The sequence below is a fragment of the Labrus mixtus genome, chromosome 8 (genome assembly GCF_963584025.1).
Source record: "Labrus mixtus chromosome 8, fLabMix1.1, whole genome shotgun sequence".
NCBI lineage: Eukaryota > Metazoa > Chordata > Actinopteri > Labriformes > Labridae > Labrus > Labrus mixtus.
In genome coordinates this window covers 29,806,566-29,819,558 of record NC_083619.1, presented here as the reverse complement: position 1 = coordinate 29,819,558, position 12,993 = coordinate 29,806,566, and the positions used below count along the sequence as shown (strand labels likewise).

Sequence of the window (12,993 nt, the reverse complement as noted above, 5' to 3'; positions counted from 1 at the left end):
GTGTGTGTGTGTGTGTGTGTGTGTGTGTGTGTGTGTGTGTGTGTGTGTGTGTGTGTGTGTGTGTGTGTGTGTGTGTGTGTGTGTGTGTGTGTGTGTGTGTGTGTGTGTGTGTGTGTAGATGATGAGCAGTGGACCGCTCAGCAGCGCGACGGCTCCAGCGTCTCTGTCCAGTGGTCTCCCAGCGGACAGGAAATCTCCCTCATCTCAGAGGATTACTTCCCCATGTACTTCATTGCCCCAGGTTCTCTCTCTCACACACACACACACACACACACACACACACACACACACACACACACACACACACGTTTTTCTGCTGTTAGCCGCTAACTGCGACACACTCTGCACATGCTCAGTCTGTCTCAGCTGTGTCTCGTCCTGCTGCGTTCACACAGCAGCTCTGGTATTGCGCCCCCTGCTGGCTTACGGGCTGAACAGCACAGCTCCCACACGGAGCATGTGTTTGTACCTTTTTTTAACGGACAGGTGAGTCAGAGAGAGGCGTAACCTTCCCACCTTGAACAGGCTGATAAACCAAAAACCTCACGTCGACATGCTGACATCACAGATAACACTCGACCATCCTCGAGAGGAAAGACGGCGTCTGACTTCCTGTCGTCTCGTGTCTCTGTGACTCAACAGAGAAGTTCTTGGGGAACCAGATGCTGAGTTACGGACAGAACCTGAGTCTGAGTTTCCGAGTCGACCGGCGGGACACCCGGCTGTCGGCGGAGGATCTGGTCCTGGAGGGGGCGGACCTGCGGGTGGCCGTCCCGCTCATCGCCCAGGGTAACGCCTACCCCAACGAGAACATGCAGACCTACGTGTTCAGGTGAGAACAGGCAGAGAGGTGTGGGAGGTCCAACATCGTTTAACATGTTTCTAATAAGCTCCACGAGCAGAAACGTGCTCAAACTAGGATCAATATTGGAGATGCTTTTGAAAAATGGAGAGAGGTTAGAACACAGAAAGGTTTACAGACCCATGCAGAGCTGGATAAACACTGAAGCTTCAGAGTCCACCACATGGTGACCTGTGTGAGCATGGACTCTAGAGAGGGGGGGGGGGGGGAGACAGCTCTCTATGATGTTTAGAATTTAGACTGCAGTACTCATTTTAAACACTAGGGGGCAGAGTTACAGACTGCTCCTTTAAGTATTATTTGTTGTAGTTTATTGTAGAATCTGGTAAACAACTTGTGTTGTTTTTGTTTATAGTTTATTGTGTTTGTGTTTCAGGCTACACGACAGCACTGATTACCCCTGGAGGCCGACCATCAGCCACTCAGATTTCCAGAAACTTCTCCACAACCTGACGGCCATCAAGATCCGCGGAACGTACAGCGAGAGGAGTACGCCGCCTCTTACGCACTGTTTGTGTCGCTCGGTGAGGTCACTTCCTGTTTACCTCTGTGCTAATGAGTCTGTCTCTCCAGGTGCCGGTTACCTTGACGATGTCTCCTTGGTGACGGCGAGGCGGGGTCCAGGTGTTCCTGCGCGCTGGGTGGAGCGGTGCACCTGTCCCCAGGGTTACCAGGGTCAGCACTGTGAGCAGTGCACTGTGGGATACCGCCGCGCACGCCCGGAGCTGCACGCCTTCAGCTCCTGTGAGCCCTGCAACTGTAACGGCCACAGCGAGGCCTGCGACCCCGGCTCAGGTAACACTGCTGTACTGACTTACTAACCACGGAGAGACATGTGTCCCCTTTCACTACTTCCTGACCTGGTTACTTCCTGGTCACTGACCTGGTTACTTCCTGGTTACTTCCTGGTCACTGATTGGTTTAATAAAGGCTGAAAACAAAATGAGATGGATGATGATGACATTATTTGTTTGTTTGTATTTCCAGGTGCGTGTGATTGTCGGGACAACACCGCTGGTTTGAGCTGTGAACGCTGTAAAGACGGTTTCTATGGCGACGCCACTCGGGGGACATCAGGTGACTGTCAGCCGTGCCCCTGTCCTGCCGGAGCGACCTGCGCTGTCGTCTTTAAAACCAAAGAGGTGGTGTGTACCAACTGTCCCGCAGGAACCACAGGTACACACACACACACACAGACACAGACACACACACACACACACACACACACTTTCTGTCCGTAATGTTAACCTTTACATCATCATGGGTCCACCTGTGTGCAGGTAAGCGCTGCGAGCTCTGCGATGACGGTTTCTTCGGCGACCCTCTCGGTCAGTCCGGTCCCGTTCGAGTCTGCCGCGCCTGCAAGTGCAGCGACAACATCGACCCCAACGCGGTCGGAAACTGCAACCGTGAGACCGGAGAGTGTCTGAAGTGCATCTACAACACCGACGGCTTCTTCTGCGACCGCTGCAAGGAGGGTTTCTACGGCAACGCTGTGTCACCCAACCCGGCCGACAAGTGCAAATGTAAGGCCCGCCTCCAGCGTCATTTCCTGTTTGTTTTTATTATCACAGAGCTGCGACACGAGACAAAATTAAAATGTCTGACCCCGAAGCTTTCTGAACGTTTGTTCTCCTCCTCCACCTCTCCTTTCCCCCTCTTCCTCATCTCCTCATCTCCTCTCCTCATCTCCTCTCCTTTCCCCCTCTTCCTCATCTCCTCTCCTCATCTCCTCTCCTCATCTCCTCTCCTTTCCCCCTCTTCCTCATCTCCTCTCCTCATCTCCTCTCCTATTCCTCCTCCTCACATCATCTCCTTCCCATCTCATCATCCTCCTCCTCCCTTCACTTTTTATTTTTCTCATTCTCCTCCTCCTGTTCCTCTTTCTCCTCATCTTTCTCTTTTCTCTTTCGCCCCTCCCTCCTCTTTTACCTCCTCCTGCACATATTCATTCTCCTACTCAACCTCCTCTCCGTCTCTTCCTCCTCCTCTACTTCTTTGTCCTCCTCCACCTTCCTTCTTATCCCCCTGTTCCTCCTCTTCTCCTCCTCAGCCTGCTCCTGCTCTCCGTTGGGCACCGTGGGCCGTCAGACGGGTTGTTCTCAGGTCACCGGTCAGTGTCCGTGTCTCCCCAACGTGGCCGAGCGAGACTGCAGCGCCTGCCAGCCCGGCTTCTTCAACCTGCAGAGCGGCAACGGCTGTGAACGGTCAGCGAGCCTCAGCTTTCCCCTCGTCACACAGACAGAACCACCTGCTGCTGATTCTGCATGCTTACCTCTCTCTCTCTCTCTCGTCCTCAGGTGTAACTGTAATCCCATTGGCTCTACCAACGGTCAGTGTGACATCACCTCCGGGCAGTGTGAGTGTCAGCCGGGCGTCACCGGGCTGCAGTGCGAACGCTGCGAGGTCAACTTCTTCGGCTTCAGCGCGTCTGGATGCAAACGTGAGAACACAAACGTCTCTTACACACAAAGTCGCAGCATGAAGTCTGAGTAGTGTTTCTCTAACTGTGCGTGCTCTCGTGTCCCCGCAGCCTGCGACTGCGACCCCGAGGGCTCTCAGTCGGGTCAGTGTAAGGAGGACGGTCGCTGTGAGTGTCGCCCGGGCTTCGTCGGCGCCCGCTGCGACATGTGCGAGGAAAACTACTTCTACAACCGCTCGGCTCCGGGCTGCCAGCAGTGCCCCTCCTGCTACAGTCTGGTCAGAGACAAGGTGAGCACGCCTCGAGTCAAACATGGCCGACAGGGAGCGCTGGGTGGAGCGTTTTGATGATTCTGAAACGAGCGTTTTCTGTGTGTGCAGGTGAACCAGCAGAGGCAGAAGCTGCACGACCTGCAGACTCTGATCGATAACCTGGGCTCGGGTCGGGACACGGTCAGCGATAAGGCCTTCGAGGATCGCATGAAGGAGGCGGAGAAAGCCATCATGGAGCTGCTGGAGGAGGCTCAGACCAGTAAAGGTAACACACACGACACCTGCAGCCTCAGGTTGAAGCTGCTGCTGCATCTCATGACGAACCCGTCCACACAGCAGCTGCACGCTCCAAATGAAAGAGCAGATTTTTAATATTTATTTAATTTCTCGCTCCAACATCTCCCTCTTCCAGGGGTGGAGCAGCGATTTTAAAAGTGCAGGTGTTAGTATATTATCACCCTCTAACAAATCAACACATTCTGTTTCATTAAATGTCCAATAACTAATGTTAGCTGACACATCACACAACAAGACAAAGTTACAAAAGATAATCAGACACAAACTTTATGAACATCCATTGTTAACCCAGTTAGCTCTAAAAACCAGATTCAAAACTGCTCTTTGTGATGCTTTTATTTTGCTTTTCTTATTGCCTTATGCCTCAGTCTCTTTAGTCTTCATATAAAATGTGCTTTTATTTTGAAAAACTGCAAAGGGGACTTCCGCTCCATGGTAAAGTTACAGGAGTAAATAAATACAGCTAAAAGAACAAGAGGAGAAAATGTTACACGTTGTTTTGTGAGGTGGATTTATCTTAAAAACATGTTTCTGAAGGATGCTACATGTAGCATGTATCATTTGTTAGCTCTGAGCTCTGACTCAGCCTGTGATGAGTGACAGGAGGATTAAATCCACGTAACTTTACCGTGCTTCAACTGTAACCAAACAGCTATGATTGGCTTAATTGTCAGTTAATAAATCTGACTTGACCAATAAGTTTTCATCAATGACTCCACTGGTAAAAAGTCAGAAAGTGTCGGGGATGAAATTATGTTTCAGTGAAAGTGTGGGTGTCTCAACACCCACGGGAGAGACGGGCCTGCCCTCTTCCATCGTGGCGCAGCGCCCTCTCCTGCAGCTTTCAGGAACATTCCATGCTAACACGTTTCATGTTAACACGTTTCATGCTAACACATTTCATGCTAACACGTTTAGAACCATCCCAGCACTGACTCAGTCATTAACCTTTGACCCCCCCCTGCAGACGTGGACCGAGGCCTGCTGGACCGTCTGAACAACATCAACAGCACTCTGACCACTCAGTGGAACCGGCTGCAGAACATCCGCAACACCGTGGACAACACCGGCACGCAGGCCGACCGAGCGCGCAGCCGAGTGCGAGACGCCGAGGACCTGATCGACCGAGCCCGGCAGGAGCTGGACAAGGCCAGGGACGCCATCAGCAAAGTGGTGAGTGCTACGCCGTTGTCGTGGCACCTGTGAGTGTGACTTTTGCTGAACGCCCGACATTGCCCCCGGTTAAGAGCTAACGGAGTCTTTGTTGTCGGCAGGACATCAAACCGCCGAGCACCGGAGATCCAAACAACATGACGCTGCTGGCTGAGGAGGCGCGGACACTGGCCGACAAGTAAGACTGACGCACACACACACGACGTCAGCCAGGGGTCAGGGGTCAGACGAGAACCAATGAGACTGAAACACGGTTCTTTGAAACAGCAGATCTGATGTTTGATTTGTCTGTTTTAAAATGTCTTCAAAGAATCAAAGAGAGGAAACAAAATGATGACATCATCACGATTCAAAGAATGATACATAAATAACCTGAAAGTGTGAGCGTGTCTGCAGCATGTTGACTTCCCTGACGTCACCTTCATGCGTTTTTTTTTCTTTCTCAGGCACAAGATGGACGCCGACCAGATCGAGAAAATCGCCAAAGACGCCAACGACACGTCGACCAAAGCGTACAACCTGCTGCTGAAGACTCTGGACGGAGAGAGCAAGACGAGTCAGGAGATCAACGAGCTCAACAAGAAGTGAGTCACCGCCGAGTGCCGCGTTACCCTTTACCTCCGTCAGGGAGAATGTGTGGATGTAACGTCTGCTGTGAATGTTGCGTTCAGGTACAACGAGGCGAAGGAGCTGGCTAAGAATCTGGAGAATCAGGCCAACAAGGTTCAGGCTGAGGCTGAGGAGGCCGGGGACAAAGCTCTGAAGATATTCGCCAACCTGACGAGCATCCCGGCGCTCGACACCAAGGCTCTGGAGGTGACGTCTCCGTCATAACGTCTTCCCTGGTTTTCATGGTGTGTGTTTGACTTCCTGGAGGATTTAACGAGTCTGTGTGGTTTTTTTTTAGGATGAAGCCAAAAAGATCAAGAAGGAGGCGTCGGACCTGGACAAGCTGATCGACAAGACGGAGAAAGAGTACAATGACCTGAGAGACGACCTGAAGGGCAAAGAGCAGGAAGTGCGCAAACTGCTGGACAAAGGCAAAAGTGAGCAGCAGGTAAGTCGACCACAACGTCCGACACAGACTCGTGGTCAAACACACGGAACGAAAGACCTTAAAGGACTTGGTTCTAAAACACACTGAAATTAATACTGACATCTCTGCATGACCTAAAAAGACATCAGCAAAGAGATTAAAGGTGCCACCTTGTCCACAGGGGGCGCCAAACTCAAAGTTCCTGTAATATTTGAACTATTTTCCCGCTTTAACTTGGAACGAATCGTCCCTCAGGAGGAAGGACGCTCACGGTCTGTTTTGATGTCGTGTGTTTTGTTGTTGTTGACGACGTCTGGTTTGTTTGTTCGTCCCCGCAGACCGCCGATCAGCTGTTGGCCCGAGCGGACGCCGCCAAAGCTCTGGCAGAGGAGGCGGCAAAGAAGGGTCAGTCCACGTTCAGAGAGGCGGAGAGCATCCTGGAGGATCTCCGAGGTACGTTTGAGGACTTTTCATGAGCCGTGAATATTCCTGGATTCTCCCCCGTTTTGTGGTAAATTAAAGTTTAAATAAAGGTTTTATTCTGAAGCCGAGAAGTGTTGGAGAGAAAATTTGTAAAAATTTGACGGGTAGAATTTTAGATTTGCAACGAAAGAGGGGAATCACTCCCATGATTCCCCGGCAGCATCAACATCATCTTTTGTTATTGTTTTGATTGAGAGCCCCCTGGTGGAGGAGTTTATACACTCTGTGTTTGAAGGAGCACCTAGTGTTTAAAATGGGCACTGCAGTCCAAATCCAAAACATCAGAGAGAGCTGTTACTTTTGTTCTTATCCAAATTTTGTCTCCAATGTTCTTAACTTCCTGCAGACTTCGACAAGCGTGTTAACGACAACAAGACCGCCGCTGAGGACGCCCTGAAGAAGATCCCCGAAATCAAGGCCATAATCATTGCTGCCAACGATAAGACCAGGCAGGCGGAGGCAGCGCTCGGCAACGCGGCCAACGACGCCCGAGACGCCAAGAACAAGGCCGAGGAGGCGGAGAAGATCGCCAGCAACGTGCAGAAGGTACGACACACACAAACGACTCTGGTTAGCGTTTCAAATCAGAACTTTTTAATCCGATCTTGATTCAATCCACGTGAAGGGTTAATTTATAACGTAAACCTTCTAAATTTACGACTTTATTCTCGTAAATGTATGACTTAAATCTTATACGTTTCTACACCTCTGAGATTTCGAGAATTAAGTCCTAAATATACGAGAATAAAGTCGTTAACTTTTCCTTCACGTGGCACTAATTATCCGTCATATGTCACAATCTGGCTAGTGTGCGTTATCCTGTCAAACTGGTCCACAAACAAGTCATCAGAGCGAGGAAAACACAAGCAGCGCTTCTACTGCAGAGCTCCCCGTCTGTGACCTGTGTCCTCACTGTTGAAAAATGTTGTTTCCTCTGTTCCCTCTTTAGGGCTCAGCTAAGACCAAACAGGACGCCGAGAAGGCCTTCCAGGAAACCAACAAGCTGGACGGGGAGGTGGACGACATGATGGATCAGCTGAGCACCGCTGAGCGAGAACTGGCCAGTAAGAAGGCCGCGGCGGACCTGGACATGATGATGGCGGGGATGGTACGGGTCGAGCCGCCGGGTTTTATTCAAACCAGAGACTGTTGGAAACGTTCAGACTTTATAAAGTCACTTCAGACATGAACGCACAGTCGTCATTTATACGTTTAAAAAGTCGAGGGGTTAGAGTGCTTCACAAATACAGGAAAAGAAAACACAACATGAAGTGGTTCAATAAGTTTTAATCTTCTGTCAAAGACGCATGTTCATGTTTCAGCTGGTGTCCAAACAGCGATGGACTTAAGCCCTGTGTCTATCCAGCGTTTCTTTCTGAGCGCCAGTGTCTTTTTGTCAATTGTTTTCAGTGAACTCTGATTTGAACAGATGCTTCATGTCGCTCTCGTCTCTGATGTCAGAAATTTGTTTTTTTACTGTTTCAAAGACAGATTGGTCTAAGTTTGAAGGAATGAGTTTTAAAGGAATATAAACAGTCATTTTGTGAGTTTAATCAACCCTGTGCTGTGTCTCTCAGGCGTCAGACAACGCAAAGGAGGCGGAGGACAACGCCCGCAAGGCCAAGAGCGCCGTCAAGACCGTTCTGAGCACCATCACCGCCCTGCTGGATCAGCTGGGTAAGACAGTCCTGCTTTGTCCTAAGAGGGCGCCAAAAAGACCCGAAACCAAAGTGTTCAGGAACAGACCCATCTCTATTTAATCGACCTTTCTATTTGCAGTTTGGGTATTTGGTGGCTTCATGTTGAGACCCTCTGAAACACAGTAAAGAATCGTGTTTGTCTCCATGAATGGATCAGAGCGCCGGCAGATCAATCAGAGCGACACGTGGCCGTTTCTATGACCGGTTCAGACTGGTCCGAGTCCGGCCTGTCAGCAGGTCTCGTGTCCAAAGTTCGCTAAAAGGTTAATGTCCTTCTTTGTCTCCTCTCCAGGAAACATCGATAAGGTGGACCTGAGCAAGCTGAACCAGATCGAGGAGTCCTTGAAGAGCGCCAAGGGCAAGATGGCCAACAACGAGCTGGACAGGAAACTGAGCGAGCTGAACGACGTGGCGAGAAGCCAGGAGGACCTGATCTTCGACTACGACCGGCAGATTCGCGAGATCCGCAGCGACATCCTCAACCTGGAAGACATCAAGAAGACGTTACCTGAGGGCTGCTTCAACACGCCGTCCCTGGAGAGGCCTTAACCCCGCCCACCTCCTCCTCCTCCTCCATCCACCTCCGACACTCCCCCGTCACGTCTAACACTCTGGCAAACACGCCGCCTTTTACCAAAACAGTTTTTTAAACTTTTTTTTTCAGATTATTGTCTTTGTTTTTCTTTTCAAGACAGAAGCCAATATTTCAAGTTCGTAACGAAGCAGAAGCAGCTGTTTCTGTTTTCGTCTTTGGTTTTTGTTTGTCCGAGACGCAGTAACGTGGTTTCAATAGCACAAACTAAACGGCGCAGAGACGCCGTGCAGAGAGGTGGAGGAACCTCGGAGAAAATCCAGAACCACAAACCCGACGTGACTGCACCGTCTGCTCCGACCGAGGAAGTTTCACTGACACAGAAGCCGAGCGGAGAGCTCCTCGCCGCGACAAACGTCTCCCATTCTCTAGCTGACCAGCCATTTCCCATCATGCCCCGGGACACACTTCAGAGTTTGGCAGTCCTCAGCCGGCTGAATATACGGCTCCACACTGTTTAAACACTCCTTTATCTTCAGCCATGTTTTCAGACAGCACACAGTGAAGGACTCTTTACTCCCAACGCTGCGACTCGGAGCGCGGAGGAGAACCTCCTTTCTTCAGCAGTATTTCATGCCACACACCGCTGTGGCGTTCAGTGATCTTCACACGCTCTGTCGGAGCCTAGAAGCCTCTGAAGTCCAGAAAAAAAAAAGATTTCAGATCTTGTGTGTGCCAGATAAATGAGTATCCTGTTTCAACAAGGTGTGGCTCATGGCTCAGCGTTAGAAGATCTTTTCTGTTACACTCCAGATTTTTAACTTGCATGCACCAAAATATGAAAATTGTGCATGGAAGACAAAACCTTACACACGCCAGGTATCATCTTATTTCACACAACATAAGTATCTTGCTCCCAAGATCCTACAATCTTGTTTCTGTGAAGGCAGGGATCTAAAATTTAGTTACCAAGACAGTTTCTTGTTCGTGCATGATGTTACATTGTGCTCGTGTGAGATGGATCTTGTGGGGAAATGATGGCAACTTGTGCACCGAAGATCACATCTCTTACGCGCAAGATATTTTTCTACACATCATGAGTCATCTTGGGTGCAGAAAAACATGAAATCTCATTGCAAAGATCCATATTTTAGCATCTTGTAGAAGTGATACCTTGTTTTTGCAACACAGAATCTTTCTCCGTAGGTACAAGATATTTTGTCTTGTGCGCAAGATATGAGATTGTGCACATAGAATATGAATCTTGTTGATGACATTTTGTGCACAGATATGGATCTGATGGGAGAAAAGTGAATACATTTCTAAATGTTCCATATTTCATAGCACAAGTTAAAATCTAAATGTTATGTCTCCCACAAGATATTCAACTGTGCTCATAGGTTATGGATCTTGCGCTTGTATGCGCAAGATGTCACCTCGTACAATCTGGATGTCATCAAGATATAAGTTTGTGACTAATATTAGCTGATATCTTGTTACCAAGATCCATATTTAATGCTCTTAAGTTAGTCTCCTATTACAAAGATATCTTGTTTTCAGTATCTTGAGTCGTAAGTAGAAGATATTATGTCTCATGCGCAGGATATTAAATTGTGACGAGGATATGGATCTTGTGTGAACAAGATGGTAACATGTGCACCAAGTATGCCATCTTTAATGCGCAAGATATCACCTTGTACCCTCATGATGTCATCTTCGGTGCACAAGATACGGATTTGTGGGAAAAAAGGTTAACATCTCGTCACCAAAATCCATACTTCATGCTCACAAGTCAACATCTCATTCAAATAAGATATTTTTACAGAAACGGGATTTTTAGTTTGAGGTTGAAGATAATATGTCTTGTGCGCAAGATATTAAAATATGCACATATCTTGTTTCCTAAAGCTACAAATCTTGCATGGTGACTGAAAGATGTTAATTAGGATACGGATCTTGTGGGAACAAGATGGTGACTTGTGCACCCACTACTTTTTTCAGACGTCATCTTGTGTGCTCAAGATAGAGAGCATCTGGTCACGAGGAGCCAAATCTTGCACACATTAGCATCTTGTTTCCACAAAGTATGCACCTCTGGTTTCAGAGAAGATTTGAGATCCTAAATTGTGCAAATAAGATTCGGATCTTGCGGAGTAAGACGCAAATGTGTGCTTGAGATATCGTGGTGATTTGATGTCGTAACAAGTTGTGATCTTGAATGTAACAGGATCTTGTTCTACCCCCTCCCAACTGGTTCAAAGTATTTTTGTAGACATGAAAGTGAGTCTTTCTGGACTTCAGAAGCTCTGTCTGACATTTCTCACCACAGTCGAAGTCCATTTCATGAAACAGACGCTCAAACATTTCGTTTTTAATCGTGCTGCTTTTTCACCCGAGGTTTTTTTGTTTTTTTTACCGATCACACATTAACATTTTCTTCCGGGCTAAATCCAACACTATGCAACTTTGTACATTTGCGTAGCGAGAATTTTATCTGATACACTGGTGCTAATAATTATTTCAAATGTTATATTTTTGTGTGAATGTTTTTTATTATGACATAGAGTGAGGACTTTGTTCTTTGTGTAAATATATGCTTCAATGATTCAGGACTGGCTGATTTTGACGAAAGACAAACGCCACCACGCAGAACGGCCACGTACGTTAAGTTCGATCACAATCAATCAACTGAAACCTCCAGGTGAAATATATATAAATATCTATGATAACGTCTGTGCTATGTTATTATTATAATATGCTTGCTTGTATACACGGCTCAGTGTTGCTGCCTCAAAGCGATGCCAATATTTCGTTTGTGTTTTATCGATTCTCTGTGGGTGTTCACGAGTTAATTCAACCTAACTGAAAATGTTTTTTTAGTTCTTTTGTCCCTTGTTTTTTTCCAATCAGGACATGTTTTAAAGGGGGGGCGTCTGCTGCCTCACGGCTCATTTCACTGAATGAATCTGAAGATGATGTCGCTGCAGGAGTTTAACTTGGTGTTTTTGTGCCTTAATATAAAGAGCAGTTTAAATCACTGCCCTGACGACGTTCCATTTCACAAAATGTTCCTCGTTGTCCGCCTTCTCCTCATGATAGTACTGAGGCAGGGTGTTTTTAGAAATCAGGTCCCGAAGAGAGACCACTTGTAAATCTGATCCGAGTTGAGCAGGCGACAAACAAACACGAGCAGAGCTTTTAGTTGTCTTAGTTTTGACTCTCCACTGGAAACTCCTGCAGAAATATTCAATGTTTGTCTGAGCAGGACGATCCTGAATGTTCACTCAGCTCCACACGCTCACTGATTTGAGATTCTCCTCCCTCCATCCGGACGGCCGCTCTGCAGGATGTGCAGCACACACACACACACACACACACTTACACACCCACATACACACACTCACGATGTATGAACAGTATTTTAAGTTATAATAATGTACCAGGTATTTGTATTGTAACCCTGTTGTCGAAGACGGTGGTGTGCGTGCTGCACAGCCAGCAGAGCCGTCTGCACTGTGCTTTTATTCTCACGTCAGGTTTGCAGCCTTGTGAGGACCTGAACGACGACCCTGTTTGTTCACATGTGCCTGTAAATCCAAACTTAACATTTGAATAATAAAAAAATTACTACAGGAACACCCTGTGTGAATGAGTGCTGTGTCAGATAAAATGAGGAAGTCTCCCTCTCCTCTGGTCCACATTGAAGACATGGTTAGTCATTTTCTCCAGATCCACTTTGTAAACGGGCAGTATGTAAAATCCGACACCAGGGGGCTCAATCAAAACAATAACAAAAGATGAAGTCGAGGCTGGCGGGGAATCAGGGAGTGATTCTCTGCTACGAAGAAGATCTGTGGAATGTAACTGTTACAAGTTATATCTGAGCTAAATGTTGATGTATAAAAAGTATTTTGCCCCTCGTGATGATGATTCTGACAATAAGTCGGCAAGTCCGGCAACTAATTCTTTTCCAAGTTTCCGAGTCCTGGTTCCGACTTGAGCAGGTGTTCATGTGCATTTTACAACTCAGGGACTCGTTTTTCAGATCGACACCACATGAAGGCACCATAAGCCTGTAAAATCTTCGACCAATGTCTGCCACGAGGTACCAATCTGATTAACCAATCAGACGCCTCCCTGTCTCCCTGCTCGCTCTCTACCTCTTACCTGCTCTAGGTCACACTCAAAGAGCGTCACCGATGACTTTAGGAGTTTA

At 47.8% G+C, this 12,993-nt stretch overlaps 1 protein-coding gene across 1 annotated transcript in view; it reads left to right on the top strand.

Annotated features, from left to right (window-relative positions):
- Positions 1 to 12,413, top strand: part of lamc1 (laminin, gamma 1) — a 62,851-nt gene extending 50,438 nt beyond the window's left edge. Inside the window, exons 9-29 of the mRNA XM_061043563.1 lie at positions 119 to 241; positions 643 to 832; positions 1,239 to 1,351; positions 1,436 to 1,657; positions 1,850 to 2,038; positions 2,143 to 2,388; positions 2,916 to 3,069; positions 3,163 to 3,305; positions 3,396 to 3,574; positions 3,665 to 3,821; positions 4,821 to 5,026; positions 5,128 to 5,204; positions 5,473 to 5,610; positions 5,698 to 5,842; positions 5,934 to 6,083; positions 6,401 to 6,515; positions 6,892 to 7,091; positions 7,495 to 7,653; positions 8,123 to 8,222; positions 8,538 to 9,773; positions 9,879 to 12,413. Of these exons, the coding sequence (XP_060899546.1) occupies positions 119 to 241; positions 643 to 832; positions 1,239 to 1,351; positions 1,436 to 1,657; positions 1,850 to 2,038; positions 2,143 to 2,388; positions 2,916 to 3,069; positions 3,163 to 3,305; positions 3,396 to 3,574; positions 3,665 to 3,821; positions 4,821 to 5,026; positions 5,128 to 5,204; positions 5,473 to 5,610; positions 5,698 to 5,842; positions 5,934 to 6,083; positions 6,401 to 6,515; positions 6,892 to 7,091; positions 7,495 to 7,653; positions 8,123 to 8,222; positions 8,538 to 8,794 (3,263 nt within the window). The 3' untranslated portion in view covers positions 8,795 to 9,773; positions 9,879 to 12,413. The remainder of the gene's footprint in view (positions 1 to 118; positions 242 to 642; positions 833 to 1,238; positions 1,352 to 1,435; positions 1,658 to 1,849; positions 2,039 to 2,142; positions 2,389 to 2,915; positions 3,070 to 3,162; positions 3,306 to 3,395; positions 3,575 to 3,664; positions 3,822 to 4,820; positions 5,027 to 5,127; positions 5,205 to 5,472; positions 5,611 to 5,697; positions 5,843 to 5,933; positions 6,084 to 6,400; positions 6,516 to 6,891; positions 7,092 to 7,494; positions 7,654 to 8,122; positions 8,223 to 8,537; positions 9,774 to 9,878) is intronic.
- Positions 12,414 to 12,993: the final 580 nt, after the last annotated feature.